A 19,068-nucleotide genomic window follows, 5' to 3' on the forward strand; every position below is an offset into this window, starting at 1 on the left:
TTGAATTGTTGCATGCACATGGAATAACATTTTTGGAAATAAGTAGTAGTTTATAAAAGAAACTCAAGTTGTGAGATGCTAAGCACCATCTAAAGTTATTTAATACCTATTTACCATTTTGTTCATTCTTTTTGTAATTATCATACATGCAGCATTTACACGCTCAAATTATTTGAATAATTAAATGGAATATTTGTAGTTTAAAAATACATGTCATGTCTCGAGTTTTTTTTTTATTTTAAGCTAGTGATGATATTGATGAAAAAAGTCAAAATATATGAAATAGTTAAATTATTTGATCAGTTTTGTCTAAACTGCTTGAAAATGTACAGTTAACATGAAGTAATACTGCATATAAAGATTTTATTTCCTCCTTCAGATTCTTAACAGTAACGTGAACTACAATCCACATGATCTACTGTAAATGCGTGACTAACTGGCTGTTTTACCTCCATCAGCGTCACGGATCGCAGTATGTGCTCATCACTGGCGTCACTGCGCCTCCTGCTGTCTGAATAACGCAACTGCAGTTTAGACCCGTTCAGCGTGGCGCACTTCACCATTTCAAAGAGCTGGATATGATCACGTTTAGCTAAAACGGTTTTTCATTCCCGTTTATGAAATATGAAATTGTAACATTTTTGATGAGACGTTGAGCAAGCACAGGAACAGTAATAGTTTATCTTTTTAATTAAAATCAATCAAGAAACTTTAATGTTTCATGAGAGAATTTGTAATTGTTAGCTGTGAGGGTATTCAAACTAAAGTTAAAATTTGAGACACCTTCTTTTATTTCATATTTTCCTCAATCTAATCTCAATTTACATATGGAAAACCTGTTAATGTACAGAACCAATGGACTGAAATGTGAATAATTTTAGAGCAAAAACAGGTACAAGAAATATCAATATTCACTGGTATCTTCATCTTGCTATGCTAATATTTCTTGCATGTTTTCAGGTAAATTGAGCAGTGCAGCTTCTGCAGTCATAAACTGCTAAATTGTCTTCTCCAGTCTGACGATGGATGGACAGACAATCTCAATCGTATCAGCTGTAAAACACGACTCCCACCAAAACGACAATGTCACACCTGCAAGTCTTCATATAAACAATGTTTGTTTGTATTTAGTGTGCGATGATGACCTCCACAGCACGGGACGCCCCCCTTGTGCATCCGTGCATGGCTCTAATAGAGGCAAAACAAGTCTGTCAGGCTGAACTCCAGCACGGGCGTCAATGTTTCTCCAGGGCTTGAGTGAGGAGCTGATTAAGCCGTGAGATCATCGGACGAGGGTCTTCGTTCAGACCAGCGGTGATCATGGCATTGTCGTATATCTGGTATGTAAAAAAAGGACATTTAGTTTAAAGTTAGAAATAGTATTGAGGTGAGAGAGTGGTGGAAAGGGTTTCTTTACCTGGTCGAGGAGAAGCTGTGCCAGCTCAGGGTTTGAGTCCTTCAGTACATGAAGCTTCTTGATCAGATCATGTCTGCAAACAAACACTTGATATTAAAAAAACAAGAGTAATTCTATATATTATGAAAGTACAATATGCTTCATTTTATGGATCACCAATGGATCCTCTGCAGTGAATGGGTGCCGTCAGAATTCCAAACAGCTGATAAAAACATCACAATAATTCACAAGTAATTCACACCACTCCGCTCCATCATTAAGAGATTTTTAACTTGAAACTGTTGCTTCCATCTAAAACATTGCTTTCTTTAGTGAAAAAAATTGTCTTGCCTGAATTAGGAGAGAAATATGCACAGATCAAGCACTGTTTACAAGCAAAAACAGTTTTGAACAAATATGTTTGTGGATTTTTGAAGTGAAAAGACAATGATTACTCATTGGAGGAAGCGTTATTATGAATTACGTCCTCTTACTTTGGCAAGAAGTGACGGTTTTGAAGTTGAAATGACCTAATAAGATATTCATTTCTTACAAACACACAGCTTTTCACTTCACAAGATGTTAATCGATAGACTGGAGTGGTGTAGATTACATTTTCAGCAAATTTTCATTTTTGGGTGAACAACTACTTTGAGATAATATAACACTGTGTTCATCACTGTTAGGAAATTATTTTGGAGACATTAGACTGTTTGTTCATCATGCAAACTGTCAGATTGTTTCTTTGTGTTGGACTGGAGTGTTGATGTTAACTGTCTTGTACCCAGCGTTGATCTCCAGTGTGGGCTGCAGGATCTGGGCTCTCTCCTCTGAGCTGCGGGCGAGCTGCTGTGTGCGCAGGAAGTGTCGAGCGGCACCCATCTCCAGCACTGTGATCATAGCGGGGTGTGTGTCCAGACGTGGCGTCACCTTTAGAAAGAGGTAAATTAATGTTAATAATAATAATCATTGTTGTCTGGTTTCTACACTGTGGTTAAATTTGGAAAATTGTGTAAATGGCTGTAAGTCATGTAAGTCAGTCATCACCGTAATACAAAGAGTGAGCAGGATTTATTACACGGCTAATTACCAATGAAATAAATACATTGGTGGCCAAAATTATTAGAGAACTAGTATTTTCACAAGCAAAAAATGGTTTTAAGTCAATTATTTTTATCTTTTCTATAGTGTATCAGTGGGAAATATCAAACATCTAAATATGCATTTGCATGGATTTTGTTTGAATTTGTAAAAATCCAGTGAGATTTTTGTTTTGCACAAGGAGTCTGACAACAGCCAGTGCTCCACACAGAGATCTGATCTCATCATCATCCAGTCTGTCTGGAATGACATGAAGAAACAAGACAGACTAAATCCAGAAGAACTATGGCAACGTCTCCAAGATGCTTCAAGAAACCTACCTGCAAAGCTGCAGCACTGTTAAAAGTTGTAGGCACTTGTGTAAAAATGCTGTAAAATGAGGATGCTGTCAATAATAATGCCATGAATAGATTTACTTTATCAATTAACTTCTGTTAACTAAATTAAATCAACATTTGATGTGACCATCCTTTGCACTTAAAGCATCTTTTTAGTTTGCACATAGTTTTTCAGGTAGTTTTGCAGGTAGGTTTCTTGAAGCATTTGGACACAATGCCACAGTTCTTCTGGATTTAGTCTGTCTGAGTTTGTTCTGTTTCTTCATGTCATTCCAGACAGACTGGATGATGATGAGATCAGATCTCTGTGTGGAGCACTGGCTGTTTTCAGACTCCATGTACAAACAGAAATCTCACTGCATTATTAAATTAATTGCAAAATTAATGTTTGGAGATTTTTTTTAATACTAGTGCTCTAATAATTTTGGCCACCACTGTAAATGGACATGAAATATTGATCTGAGATGATTTTACTATTATAGAGAAATGACAAACTTTTGTAATGCACATTTGTTTTAATTTGTATTCAAATGAAATAATTTCAAAACGTATATAAATTAATGCATATTAACTTCTACTGCTGTTAAATGATAAATAAATAGACATTAAATATTAATTTGCATTATTTTATGTAAGGAAAAAAGTGATTTGTGAGATAAAAATCATAGATACACCACTAATACTAAATAATATATAGAATTAAAAATAAATAAATAAATAAATAAATAATAATAATAATTCTAATTAATAAATCATTAAATAATAAAAAATAAAACTAATAATGTGAATTTGAATCAAAATGAAATGCAAATAACTCCATATTGCATATAAATAAAATAATGCAAATTTGAGACTGTAAAAGAGTGTAACAGGCTAATTAAAGTTACAATTATGTGCAATGTGTATAGTGCAGTTTTTTTATTGCATACTGTAAAGTTCAAGAAATGCATTTAATTGCATAGAAATTGAATTATGTATTAAATTGTAAAATTGTATGTAATAATATTTCATGATGCAACAATATTTTATATTATTACATACAAAGAGTGATCAGGATTTATTACATGGCTGATTACCAAAAAAAATGAATAAACAGAAATTAAATGAAGTTATTATTATTTGAGAGGAGACGAAATCAGACAGTGCTGAATACCAAGAAAAGATAAGATAAAATATTAAATTAAAACATATTGTTAAATGTAACAGGTTAATTAAAAATGTAAAAAAATATTTTGTATATATGTATAATGTAATTAATTATCTAAATACTTTATATGTGACCCTGGACCTTAAGTAGCACGGGTATATATGTAGCAATAGCCAAAAATACATTGTATGGGTCAAAATTATCAATTTTTCTTCTATTCCAAAAACCATTAGGATATTAAGTAAATATCATGTTCTATTAAGATATTTTGTAAATGTATCAAAACTTAATTTTTGATTAGTAATATGCATTGCTAAAAACTTCATTTGGACAACTTTAAAAGCGATTTTCTATTTTCTCAATATTTTGATTTTTTTTTTACATCCTCAGATTCCAGATTTTCATATAGTTGATTCTCTGCCAAATATTGTCCCATCATAACAAACATCAACTCAGCTTTTAAAGTATAAATAAATAATAAAATAAAAAAATAAATAAAGTATAAGTAAAGTGTATAAATCTCAATTTAAAAAACTGACCCTTATGACTGGTTTTGTAGTCCAGGTTAAAAAATACATTTGCATTTTTATAGATTTTTATTAAAAGTTACCTTTGCTACACAATTAGTACAGTTTTTTGATGTAAAAAATTTCATTTTTGTTTCTTTGTACCTTGATGTTGGTGACTCTCTGTCCGAGTGCGTTCCTCATCCAGGCCATCAGATCTTCTGTCTGCTGATCTGTCAGTCGCTCTGATGCTGCACAACACAATCATATCACCAGTGACTCATCTTGACTTTATGAGTTTTTAGGTAATTGTCCGTTTGTTTATTTGTCTAAATGCTTAATTTGCATTAACGTTGTTTGCAAAACGAGACGAGGAATCTAGAACATCAAATCAACTATTAGAGATTCAGAAATTACTAGGTAATTGTTGCATTGTGCCTGCATTGGCTGATGTTCTGTCTTACCTGGTTTGCTGTCTTGAAATTTCTCCTCTTTGTAATGATCTACGACAATGTCGGTCTCGGCTGAGATGAGCTTCTTCCTGTCGAACTCTCTGAGGTGAAGCAGCGTGAGCTCATCAAACTGCTCAAAGCAGAACAAGACCTGCACAAAGAGACAGAATGTAAGAAACAGATACATATTTTTCTGTTTTGCTGCAGCTGCTACTTAATTTTCTTATAAACTCACCATGACACAATATATTTTCTGTATGATTTCATCATAATTTTTTTGTCCTACTAGAAATCCTTGTGCTTAACTGCAAATGTTTAACCAGTTAAATATGGGATCAAATACACATTATACTATAAATACTGAAAAATAAAGACAGAATGATTAATAGAATAAATCAATAACAAATGTGAACCTGTACCACAAAGCCAGTCATAAGGGTCATTTTTGTAAAATTACGATTTATACATCATATGAAGCTGAATAAATAATCTTTCCATTGATGTATGGTTTGTTAGGACAGGACAATATTTGGCCGAGATACAACTATTTGAAAATCTGGAATCTGAGAAAATCTAAATATTGAGAAAATCACCTTTAAAGTTGTCCAAATGAAATACTTAGCAATGCATATTACTAATCAAAAATTAAGTTTGAATATATTTACGGTAGGACATTTACAAAGTATCTTCATGGAACATGATCTTTACTTCATATCCTAATGATTTTTGGCATAAAAGAAAGATCAATAATTGTGACCCATACAATGTATTTTTGGTTATAGCTGCAGCTACGAACGTGTCGGATAAAACATGTATAAAGTTACAAACCTAAAAGACCTCGTTATGAATCCGAAGTACGTCGTGACAAAGTCCGAAATAAAACAAGGATTTGTATAGGAGAGGCCTTTGACAGATGGAGACGGCTGAAAACGGAGAAGAATTTTAACACTAGAACCGCCAGAGGTCGCTGTATACCTAAAACCGCCATGCGGGTAAATTTTACCCACGCACAAACAAGTGTTTTGATGTGGCTAAAGAAGATTTTATTTCACTGTATTATGCCACTGTCTTGATAAAGAAGTGTCTAGTGTCATAAAAAAATGATTGTCTAGTCATCAACTTATATTTTTGCCCTGTTGTTTTGTTTATAGATTTTTGTGCAGGCTACAGTCCGTTTTCACAATAGTCAGTTTAACATAAACAAGACTGCGCTGACAAAGGGAATTAAAAGGAAGTAACTACATAATTGTGTGGTGCAATATAAGAATTGGTTGTCATTATTCAATAAATTAAGAAAATTAATGTTATTTAAATTACTAAAATAGCCCATAGACAACGTGTAATAATAACTCGCGCACACTGCATATGATGATGCGATGTCAAATTCAAGTGCACAGCTTCACCTAAGGAATGATTAATTTGTTTACTTATATCATTTATAATTTGAATAAGAGGACAACACAAATAAACTTAGGGTAATCAAAAAAAAAAAAGAAAAAAAGAAGAAAGGTTGTATTCATTACACAGATCGGATTTTTTTCAGGAAACGGACAGACTAGAATAAATAGCAACACAGTAGCTAACAAAAAACAACAGAAATTTCAAAACAAAAATTAAATAAATAATTCAAAGTTTTAACAATATGTGTAACGTTAGGCTAAAACATCTAAATATAAGATCGCTGTCAGATGAGCCGTCAGACGCTGAGCGACCCAGGACGCATAACAGACTCTCCAATAATCATGTATTTAGTGCTTCTAATGCCTCTTCGGCATCAATAAACTGCCTTCTTTTACTCATATTAACTTTATTTGTGAAACTGATAACCACTAATTCAGTGAGTAAAAGGCGCTGCCTAGCAATGTACAATGTAAAAACATAACCGGCAAGATTATGACAGTGCGAAAATACACGCATTATATAGTGGGTAAATTTGACCTGCGATGGCGCTTTTAGGTATAAATCTGGTATTATCTAAACACTTTTTAACACCAGGGGATTTTAAATTACACAATTTTAGTAAAAGTAAATGACTGGGAGGGTTGAGTGTTTTATGGAAATTAAGGTATGTACATATGAAGACAGATGCCAACGTTGCTAATTTTCTCCTGGACAGGTAGTGTTTGTTGGTATAGGCTAAAAGCCCCGTGCTTCCGTACATAGCGGATTTTCCACGGTCGCCCACTAGCACGGTATGAAAACAATCTACGTTCCGACTGAAATGTGGTATTACAGTACATCTTTACGAAATATTTGGCTAATCGCCTTTAGTAAATTTTTGCGACACATAATTACTTCGCAAAACATCTCTCGTGAAGCATAAACATAAGTAACAGAAGAAAAAAAAAAAACTTATTGTGTAGGACTCGTCACTTGCCATTGGAAGCTCCTTGTAGCAGCCTACCTTCCTGCGGAATCCTGCAGCTTAGCTGGCAACCTCGAGTCAGGGGGATATGGGATTATTTTTGTGCCAATAAGAATGAACGTAACTTTATAAAACTGAACGTAACTTTCCAAGAAACGATCAAAAATATGCCACTGCAAAAGAAGAAAAACACAATGAAAATGAAAAAATGAACTCAGTCGCACGAATTTAACATGCTCTTCAAATATGCCTCATTCTTTGTTAATGATTTTCAAAGAATCGTTTTCGCGAATCATGGATTCTGAATGCGTTGCCACAGCTTTCGCTTACGCTTCGCAAATTTTCGTTTGCTGTTTTGGCACAAACCTCTCGTGGGGGCGGGCTTAACAGCGATCTACTCTGATTGGCTAATGAGCTTTTGATGGACAGTTGCTCTCTGACCTGGAAGCACGGACGGTGACGTCAGTGGCGCACATATTGGAAAGTTGTTGCGGTGTGCAATACGTCGTGCTTTGTTTATATTAAGTATTAATGTTATTAGTATTTCACCTACGGTCGTCTCTTAGTTTCTAAAGATGAGCTCCCAGCAGAGACACGGAGCGGCATCATCTTCCACCTCAGCTTGTCCCTCAGGGCAGCTTGAAGTAAGTTCGTGTTGCTAAAGTAACGTTAATCAATAACATCGATAAAAGTTTTATTCATGTACAGTGTGCAACAGTTCTGATAGTTTCTATAAACAAAGCACAACGTTCCATTGCGCCACTGACGTCACCGTCCGTGCTTCCAGGTCAGAGAGCAACTGTCCATCAAAAGCTCATTAGCCAATCAGAGTAGATCGCTGTTAAGCCCGCCCCCACGAGAGGTTTGTGCCAAAACAGCAAACGAAAATTTGCGAAGCGTAAGCGAAAGCTGTGGCAACGCAATCAGAATCCATGATTCGCGAAAACGATTCTTTGAAAATCATTAACAAAGAATGAGGCATATTTGAAGAGCATGTTAAATTCGTGCGACTGAGTTCATTTTTTCATTTTCATTGTGTTTTTCTTCTTTTGCAGTGGCATATTTTTGATCGTTTCTTGGAAAGTTGCGTTCAGTTTTATAAAGTTACGTTCATTCTTATTGGCACAAAAATAATCCCATAGGGGGAGGGGGAGGGGATACGCCGTTCTACGGTATTTTGAAAGTGATTGCAGTACCAGTTTTGGCCACAATCCTACATACGGTTCCTTTAATTAGGAACAGTTACTCTGTATCTCAGATTATGTAATATCTGTATCTCAGTTTTTAACATTGTGATGCAAAAGAACAGATATTAGAACGATGTTTTCTTATTTCATATTTATATATTAATATTATATTATTAAATGTATTCTGATTTCATTACATGTAGATGTTGGAACATTCACAATTAAGCACCTTTGAATGGCAATATTTTTAAAAATCGAGACATTGAAAAAACTTTTTGTAAGTCAAGATAACAAGAAAATTGAATATAATAATTTTTGTCATGTTGTAATGACAAAAAAATAGATAAAATGATTTAATGCATCTTTATCATTCCATTAGCTGCAGACCAATCTATTTGGCCATTTTGTGATTAAGAGAAGTGTTGGCGCCCCCTTGTGTTCATATTGAAATTTACCATCAACCTTGACATTTTATGCTTTCAAAATGGGAGTGAATTGAGTTTTCTAATTGCATATTAATTAGAGGTTGTTTCCAGCAAATTTGCAATGCATTCTACCAGCCTTTGTATAATCATTACCTGTTTGCGCTTATATGAATATAACAGTGAATATTAACTGTAGACCTGATTGTCTCTATTCTCACCTCCATATCTTTCTGTTTCATGGCCTCAAAGTACGGCGAGTGTTCAGCCAGGTGGCGATTCGGCGCACACAGATAGTAAATGTTCCTTGTTCCTGCCTTCATCCGAGATGCATACTCCATCAGGCTGGTCTGTTGTCCCGCAGGAAGCGCCGACGACTCGAAACGCAACAGCTTAGCAATGTCTTCCTGTGATGACATAAATCAGCTGTTTAAAAACAATCAGAGAGAAACAGGCAGATTAAGAAATCAAAGCGAGTTGTCTCACACCTTGACGCTCTGCTCGGCTGTGGTGACGATGCCCTCACGCATAAACAGCCCGTAGTCGTCAAAGAAGCGAGCGTATTTCTCCGGATCCTTCTTGCTCTGGTCCAACAGGAACCGAATGACACGCTGCTGTAAAACATCCCGCAGTTTCCTGAAAGAAAACTCTTTGTTATTTTTGTTTTTTTGCACAAAGTAGAAGGCATAGCGTTATTTTTCAGGTGGGTTTGTACCTGATCAGAGCGCTTTCCTGTAGCAGCTCTCTGCTGAGGTTCAGAGGAATATCTTCACTGTCCACAACACCTGCAAATGCAATCACATGACAAAATGTTATTTTTTAAAATATATGTATATTAATCTATTAATGCATTTAAAGTTTGTTTCATGCAGACAAGATGCTCATCTGACCTCGTAGGAAGCGCAGCCACTTGGGAAGGATGTCTGTGGCTTTGGTTTGGATCAGAACCTTCCTGCTGTACAGGGCCACACTGGATCCCATCTCACGACTCACGTCGAACATGGAAGGTTTCTGCTCATAAACATTTATATAAAAAGATAATGCATTGGGTTGTAGGTCATTGCAAAAACAGGGTTGTTCTACAGAATTGGTCCAAAGTCTTGAAAAAAATGTGTCTTTTTCCAAAAATTACAAAAAACATATGCAAATTGTATAATATCCAAGGTACACATTTCTAGTAATTGTGCAGATAATTCTCATATCGCATCTTTAGAAAGTTTTGGAATATTTGTCCTCTCCCTAAATTTGGCTATTGCTACAAATACACCCATGCTACTTAAGACTGATTTTGTGGTCCAGGGTCACAATAAGCATCAAATAAAAATAAATATTTTAATTGCCTTTTGAGCTTTTGAAGGTTAAATGGTTAGAGGTTAAAAACATGATTTTAACAATGTTATTAATTTATAATAAACTATTTTATTAATTAGGAACAGTTACTTTGTCTTAATAAAAGTTAATAGATTTTTAAATGAACTGAGATCTCTGTTTTTTACCCTGTGGTGCAAAAAATAGACATTAGAACAATGTTTTTTTTTTTCATATTTATATATTAATGCTATATTATTAAATGTAAATGTTTATATGATGATTAAATTACATGTAGATGTTTGAACACTCACAATTAAGCATCTTTTAAATGGCACGATTTTTAAAAATTGAGACCTTGAGAAAACTTTCAAGTCAAGAACACAAGAAAATGTTGTGATCACAAAAAAAAACAGATAAAATGATTTAATCCATGCATCTTTAGCATTCCATTAGCTGCTGACCAATTTATTTAGCCATTTTGGGATTAACACAAGTGTTGGCGCCCCCTTGTGTTCATCTAAAAATTTGCCAACAACCTTGTTATTTTTATGCTTTCAAAATGGTAGTGAACAGAGTGCATTTTTAATTGTATATTAATTTGAAGTTGTTTCCTGCAAATTTGCAATGCATTGTATCAGCCTTTGTAGATTCATTACTTATTTGCTCTTTTATTAATATTGTATCTTCAGAATTTTGTAATATTTGTCCTCTCCCCAAATTTGTCACTACCGAAACTCAGTAATATATAATTTAATTAGAAGGGTTATATCGACCTACTAAGATTTTGCTTACATCTACATTGTAAATATTTTTTTTTCCTATTTTGTTATTTTTTTTCAAAGGTAAATCAATAACAATTACATTTTTTAACAATATTTTAAGTGCAATTAATGAGATTTGTTGTATTTTTAATCTAGTTTTTCTTTGTAAAAGGCAAAAAGTTGTTTATGTTGATTTCAAAGTTAAGGATTCATTAGTTTGAATATACATTGAGCCAAACACTATCATAACATCTTAGTTGATAATTCAGTATACTTTATTTTTGACAAAACATTCCATGTTTAGGTAGCGACAGCACGTTTTCAGTAGTGACAGAAATGCTTTTGTATTGACCACATCACATTGCAGAATTTGAACTTACATACTGAAACACTACTAAAACATACTATAATACTAAAAATGTATAACTAAACTATGCTAAAAAAAATAATAATAATGTTTCCCCCCAAATATGAGGATTATGTGTTCCCTTTTGTCACTACCAAACTAATGATGACATGTTTTGGTCATGACTGTTTCAGTAGTGACTATTTTAGATACTTTTGAAGCTAGCTCAATGATGCTAATCAGCACATGGTTATCTAGCACACTTCTGAACAGCTGTACACATATATAAGCTAAATGTTATGGAATAACTCCCAAAAAAGTGTGTTTAATTGGAAAAAAAAGGTGGTAATGATGTTCCTAAAAGTTACATACAGATTTTTCACACTTTTAAACATATTTACCTCAAAATGATGGGGCCTATTTACTCACAACTTTTATCTATGAGAGAGAGTGTAGTTAAAATCAGTCTCAGCCAATGGATTTAAAACATACACAGTTTCAAAAGTGACATGAAAACACGGGACATATTATATTTAAAGTTTCATAATTTACAAAGAAAATGCTAAATAAATATATATTGAACTTCACTTTTTAAAAGAATCAAAAAGATACTTTTAAAAACAACAATGAAAACAAAATTATTTAGCATTTAATTTAATAAGTGAAATTTAAGGGTTAGGGTTTGGGACAGCAGTTTGGACCAATTATATATATAATTATGCTTACTAATATTTTAAATATTATTGTGTGCTTCAATAGTTAATAGAAAGATTTTAGAAAATATCTAAGATTTGAATACTTAAATGCTTTTTAAATGTGTTTTTAGTTTGTGGGGCAGCAGTTTGGACCAATCCTGTAGAACTCGCATATAAATTAAAAATCATCATTTACTATTACTATTTCATCAATTATTACTTCAGTTTTGAGATGTAATTTTGTTGTTAAATTGAGTTAAATAATGTTTAATAGGCAACATTTTATAATATTAAGAAATATTTGATAAGTGAACCTTCACTGAAAGGGTAAAATTCCAGTGGGTTTTAATTAATAATGTAATATATAATGGGTTAGCTACTTTAATAAGACTGTAAGTTATACTACTGCATATTTGTCAGATTTAAGGCCTGTTCACACCAAGGATGATAACTATAAAGATAACAAAGATATAGCTCTAAAAATCATTCTCAATATGAAAAAATAGCAGAGACCATGCCAGAGCTGTAATGATAAATGCACAGAGAAACTATATCATTGGAATCACTTTCAGAATGTTTTTTTTCCAGCTGATGAAAATAAAAACATTGACCCTCAATCAGAATCAATCCTGATATAACATGCTTAAGATATAAATTTTTTTTTTTCATTTTTCTTGATAGGACAGTGGAGATATGACAGGAAGCAAGTGGGTGAGAGAGAGGGGGGTGGGATCACCCACAAGGTGGCATTTGAACTCGGGACACCCAAAGCACAACTGCACCATATGTTGTCACACTGGCCACAAGGCTACCGGCACTAACACAAGCTCGAGAATTTAAAGCGGCAAATGAGTGCATGCTTAAAATAAACAGACTGTACATTTATCTTTATAGTTATCGTTCTTGGTGTGAACGGCCCTTTAGCTGTTGTCTTTCACTCACCATCTCTGGCACATAGAAGATGCTGCGGATGTTGAGTGGAGCGTCTGCACGGTAGTGCAGTGTGTAGCGGGGTTTATCGTGAGCTTGAGCCACGTAGCGATAAAACTCTTCGTGCTGCCACTCGCTGATGTCTTTGGGCTCCATCATCCAGAGCGCCTGCAGAGAGAGAAAAACAGCTCAGGACTGAAGATCACAGCCACAGGGAGGTCAAAGGTCATTTATCAACAGACTTCATGTACCTGCAGGGTGTTTAACCGCCGTCCATTCAGGAAGATGGGAAAACTGACAAAGTTGCTGTACTTGGTCACAACCTCTGCAAAACAGATCGAAATCACTTCAGTGAGTTTCTTCTGTAAGCATGTCATGTTTTATGTAACTGTATGTGGTTGTAAGTGCAAACCTTTGACTCGGTCTTCTGATGAAAACTCTTTGCAGTCGTCTTTAAGGTGGAGCACGATCTTGGTTCCCTGACGCACACCTGAAGCTTCTGCAATCTCAAACACTCCAGAGCTACAGGCAAACAACACTCAGTGAGTCAAACATACATTTGTGATTGATTTTATTCAAGTGTTTATTTAGATGCCTAAAAACAGGCTGAAATCTCCAGTTATTCTTTAGTGTTAAATAATCATGATTACGATATTGACCAAAATAAGTGTAATTATGATTTCTGCCATAATCAAGGAGCTTTAATAGAAAGGCACATTCCTTTTGTCCAAAAACTTGAATCTCTTTTTCTTTTCTCACCCGTCTGAGGACCACTTGTATCCAGGAGCACCTGGTTCTGCTGACTGAGAATAAACGTCCACTTTATCAGCCACCATGAAGGCGGAGTAAAAGCCCACACCGAACTGACCAATGATGGAGCTGCTGGCCTCCGCTTGATTCTGAAGAGCATCCAGAAAAGCCTGATGGAGAAAGAACAAGAGGGATATGAAATAAAACCACTGTTAGAATGAGCAGCAGACTTTGGAAGAGTTCGCAAAGACTCAAAAATGTCAAATGCAAAAATGTTAATTCATTTGCATGAGGTTAGATTATTGTAATGCTTTATTGGGTGGTTGCTCTACACACTTTGGGGATGTCACAATACTCAATAAAAATAATATTGAACCGTTGTGTACTGGACTGACATCCACAGTTCAATACACGCTTCTGAATTGTTTTTTTAATTTTGCATTTAAACTACTTAACTTACTTGTTTTATTTCTCTGGGAATTTGCTGTAGGCTTGCCTGTGATTTCAGCAAATTCCCTGTGCCAGTTAAAAAGCAACACACCCAGAGCATCTTCCATTCTAATGGCATGCAAACTAAGCCTTTCTAAACCTGTTTATCCAACAAAATATTATAAAAAAAAAGTTATAAAAAACATATAACTTGTTTTTAATTCATAACATCTCTCAAGTGTTTGAAATAACTTCCTTATGTGATCTGATGTGGATTCTTATCACAGAATGAGGCAGACAAGCTCCTTCTATACTCATATCTATGTACCCGTAGTCCTTAAATGAAAATAAACAGATGGCTTGAACACAGATAAACCATATATTATTGCAGACAGCTGTTTATTGTCCTTTCATTTCATCATTCAAAATGTTTGACGTTAAATCTTGTTTTTATTCAGTTACATGTACCTGGATGGTGAAGGTGCCTATTCTGCATTCATCTGTCTGCAGGTGGATCTCCATGGGTGCTGTATCTCCTCCTGCTGTGATCATCTTGTGCCGCAGTTTCTCCAGCACATCACTGCCGTTTGAGATGAGCTCTCTGATGAACACCTAACACAGACAAACACTGATGAAACATTGAGTTGCAGTCTGATTCATGTATTTATATGATTTTTCTTCCATTCATAGATTGTTATATTATTACAATGTATATAGCTATTTCTGGGGTGGTTTTCCAGTTGTAAATCAGAATACAATCATTAAAATAAATTCTATATTTATTAGTGCAAACACTCCTCCAATAAGACTCAAATGACAATATTGAGCCACATCAAGCTGATTAGATAATGTAATTATTTGATTCGTTTTTTGATAAAATAAACAGAATGGCAAATATATTGCAGATACATAATACAACTGTAATGATGACAACTTGGATAAAATTAAATAATCAGCCTGAAAGATATACTGGTTAATGACTAGACTGAGTCCTGTAGGATCATACAGTATTCACTGTCTCAAAGGTGGATCAAACTTCACAGCATTACATCTGTTTTTTTTTTGGTTAATTTATCACCTCTTTCTCAGAATACAGTGATCAGGCCACAATATCCAGCAGTTTCTTCGTCTCTGCTTGGAACTCGTGTTTGGAGTAGGATCCTTATTGGACAAAGAAACAACAGAGTTTTAACATCCTCACAATTTCCATATGCTAGTAGTACAGCCTTACATACGACATTTACATAAAATAGTTTGAGCCCAAAGAAAATATATATATAAAAAAAGACTGCACAGGTGTTTTATGTTGTGTATCATATTTGATACATCAGGCTTTTATGGCTCATAGAGTTTGATATACTGAGAATATTGAGCTCACACTCAAGTTTTATCCAGAGGCCCAAACTGAGCAAAAATACACATTTTAGCGCAGATGCTGATATTTATATGGTAATTATGATAGGTTGTGATTTAAATCAGTGAGATTTTTATAACATTAAATCAGACTACGTAAATAAAATGCACATAAATATCATCTGTCACTCTGTATCTCCAATAATGTCTTAGTAAGATGATATTTACATGCTTAGTTTTATGATCAAATCTTTGTAGTTTTAAGACATATTATGCAACACAATACAATGATGATTGACAGAATGTCAAATAAACATTCCTCAAAAGCCTGATGTGATCAACATACTTAACACTCACATTTTAACATGATTAAAAAAAAAAGTCTGCTTCATTCAGTCCAAGTGTTCATTCTGAAATATTACTAACAATATAAAATTATTCTTATGTTTATTTTATTAAAGTAAAAAGTTAAAGAATTTTTAGAAGATTTTTATAAAGATACTAAAAGGTCTTTAACTTACTAAAATAGTAAAAACTTTCAATCAGACGACAAGAGGCATGTAGTAGATTATAAAAAAACAGGACTTTTAGTAAAGTTTTGATCATGTTGATTATTTTGAGGCCTTAGAAATTCACAAAACAAGAATGATACAGTAGGATTTATATGGTTTATTACTGAATCTTTCCATGAATGTTATCGGTAGAGCTGTAATCGGGCCTTAAAAAAAGTTAGGCCCGACAGTGCCCGAGCCCGACAAGTACATTTTTATTGACAGCTTTTTAAAAGCCCGAACCCGTTTACAGCCCGACATTATTCAAATGTGCGCAAGCACACAGCTCTTTTGCCTTTTGTCAAGAATGAGTCATTTATACATATTTTAACATAATTTATCCATGACTATCTTAGGCTATAGACCACTTGTAAGTTGGAACAAAGAAATACAATAGGTCCGTAACATCGTAACATCTCAGCACTCTAAATAGGCCTATACACTAGGCCAACACGCCAATAAAAATAGGTCTTTCTTAACAAATTAAATTAACTTCTTCGTCACTTCTCTCCACAATCCGGCCTCAATGCGACGGTGAATAGCAGCTGAAATTTAATAAAAGAATAATGCCAACATTAGCCTAATATACTCTGTCTACATTATGCATTTAAGACTCACTTCATATTTAGTTATAATTTGAAAAACCTTTACTCACCAAAATTAGGCTACATGTTTTTGTGTTAGAAATTTATTGAATCCACGGCAGATGGCTTCAGCGCGGTCCTGCGCTCACTGATGGTGCGCCCAGCAGCACTGAACACCCTTTCACTGCTGCTGCTACTGGCCGGGATGCATAGTACTGATCTGGCTAATTTTGCAAGTTTTTAAGTTTTATAAATTTTGCCAAAACATAATCGCCAGAGGCAAGCCTCCGTTTCACCTCCTCAGCATCCATTTTCGCATCTTTCTTGCTAATCAAAATGCATCACATGACCGCTCATTTACCGCGCAAGCCCGTGCCCGGCCCGAGCCCGCGTAAAATTATAAGCCCGAGCCCGACAGGACCCGACGGGTTCGGTCTTGTGGAGCGTCTCCTCTGTGCTCTCAGTCTGTTGTGTGCTGTAGCTGTGATGGGACACACTGACACCAGCACAGCTGGAGATCCACAGTCTGACAGGTCTGGTGTGAGGCTGTCTGCCATTATTATCAACTGTTAAAGGAGAGGTCCGGTGTGATATTGACCTAAAGTGTATTGAATCATGATACCGAGTGTGAACTAACCTTGCATATCTCATCTCGGCTTGTCCACTCCAGTCCGAAATCTGGGGTCAGTTAGCCGATGCTAACAACAGGTTGTCGATGAGAGTAAATGGGGCATCGGGCTAGCCATGTAAATAAATCACTGTTTTACACCATTTACGAGGCACAAAGTAGCTCCACACTTCATTGGTAGACTTCCAAGGGCCCTGGCATTTAAAACGAGACATTGAGAACTCAGAATAACCACCGGTAGTTTATTTACAAGAAGACTTATACAAACAGTACCTGCAAGAAAATGACGGGCCGCCGCCATCTTCAATGTAGTCACGATAAGTTGAGTGTCGAGCAGGAACGAAACTAGAGTGTAGAGGTAGCCTGTGAAAACTTTCCGGAACATAGCTTCTCATCTTTTTGCCGCAACCTGGAAAAGCACAAACGCGAACCATTCTGTCTTCTCTAACTTTTCTCTTATCCTTCGTAATGCCAGCTGAAGTTGCAGTCATAGGCTATGCTGTGCCCGGCCACTCCTTCTTCACATGTACAGCACTTCTTCACGTGACTTATCAGGTTGTAGTTTCGTTCCTGCTCGACACTCAACTTATCGTGACTACATTGAAGATGGCGGCGGCCCGTCATTTTCTTGCAGGTACTGTTTGTATAAGTCTTCTTGTAAATAAACTACCGGTGGTTATTCTGAGTTCTCAATGTCTCGTTTTAAATGCCAGGGCCCTTGGAAGTCTACCAATGAAGTGTGGAGCTACTTTGTGCCTCGTAAATGGTGTAAAACAGTGATTTATTTACATGGCTAGCCCGATGCCCCATTTACTCTCATCGACAACCTGTTGTTAGCATCGGCTAACTGACCCCAGATTTCGGACTTGAGTGGACAAGCCGAGATGAGATATGCAAGGTTAGTTCACACTCGGTATCATGATTCAATACACTTTAGGTCAATATCACACCGGACCTCTCCTTTAAATAGAGAGAGTCATTATAATCATCAGAATTAAACAGCACTGATGTTTAATTGACCAGATAGAGTGGTTTGGATTTGATAACTGTTATTGTCTATGGTCGACAGTCTTTACATCTGCATACGCAGGTAAATATGTGGATCGTTTACTGAATCTGATTACATTACTGAAAATGTCCAACATGTTTATTTTGTTAATGAGAGACATCCAGAGAGTATTTGAGTAAACTAAATGAATGTCTCTCCTGCTGCTGTAGTCTGACCTATTGAAGACTGGAAACTACGGCGTGACAGGTGTACAGTGACTGAAAGGACCCTGCGGGCGCTCACTGATGACGTCTGCGCGCAGTTCGATACATGCCTGGATTAAATGTTTTACATTGGTTGCTGATACTTTGACCTTTTAAGATATCATGTATGGGAGAGTCATACAATCTTTAATTGATTAATTACATTAAAATAATGGCACAATATGTTATAAATGTAGGTTCTGTTTATTATATTCAGAAATAAATTAAAAAGATCTTGTAAGTCCTGAGAATAAAAAAGTGTCTTTATTTCTTTATTTCTTTATTTGTTTGTTTGATATGATCTGGTTCTGACATGTAAGGCCTCGACTATTTGTTTCAATTTGTTTTATCATAGTAAAATTGTTTTAGATACAAAACGAATTGATGTAGCCGAATAGCTTTTCCCTACTGTGGTTTATAAAAATGAATGCCAAGTTTCTAGTAAGGTTAATAAAAATCAGATTTGTTTGAAATGGCATTATCTGCTTTGCATGAAAAACTGACTGTGTTGTAAGTGTGGCCTGAGTGGAGTTTTGTAAGCTACATAAATAGCCATTAAAAATAA

The 19,068-nt window shown here is 35.1% G+C and overlaps 1 protein-coding gene and 1 long non-coding RNA gene across 2 annotated transcripts in view; one reads left to right on the top strand and one right to left on the bottom strand.

Moving 5' to 3' along the window:
* Positions 1 to 1,029: 1,029 nt before the first annotated feature.
* On the bottom strand, positions 1,030 to 17,181 carry trap1 (TNF receptor-associated protein 1). Its single transcript, XM_051101006.1, is given in 16 exon segments — positions 1,030 to 1,337; positions 1,418 to 1,490; positions 2,181 to 2,326; positions 4,654 to 4,739; positions 4,953 to 5,091; positions 9,136 to 9,321; positions 9,403 to 9,550; positions 9,630 to 9,699; positions 9,805 to 9,925; positions 12,970 to 13,125; positions 13,209 to 13,282; positions 13,370 to 13,479; positions 13,717 to 13,877; positions 14,530 to 14,748; positions 15,215 to 15,297; positions 16,986 to 17,181. Coding segments are annotated over 16 exon segments (2,070 nt in total). The 3' UTR covers positions 1,030 to 1,235.
* A 551-nt stretch (positions 17,182 to 17,732) lies between these two features.
* The window catches only part of LOC127162662 (uncharacterized), a 502,623-nt gene continuing 501,287 nt past the window's right edge, over positions 17,733 to 19,068 (top strand). Inside the window, exons 1-2 of the long non-coding RNA XR_007827409.1 lie at positions 17,733 to 17,886; positions 17,966 to 18,150. This is a non-coding gene — a long non-coding RNA (uncharacterized LOC127162662). The remainder of the gene's footprint in view (positions 17,887 to 17,965; positions 18,151 to 19,068) is intronic.

Source organism: Labeo rohita, chromosome 3 (genome assembly GCF_022985175.1).
Source record: "Labeo rohita strain BAU-BD-2019 chromosome 3, IGBB_LRoh.1.0, whole genome shotgun sequence".
In the NCBI taxonomy this organism is placed as follows: Eukaryota; Metazoa; Chordata; class Actinopteri; order Cypriniformes; family Cyprinidae; genus Labeo; species Labeo rohita.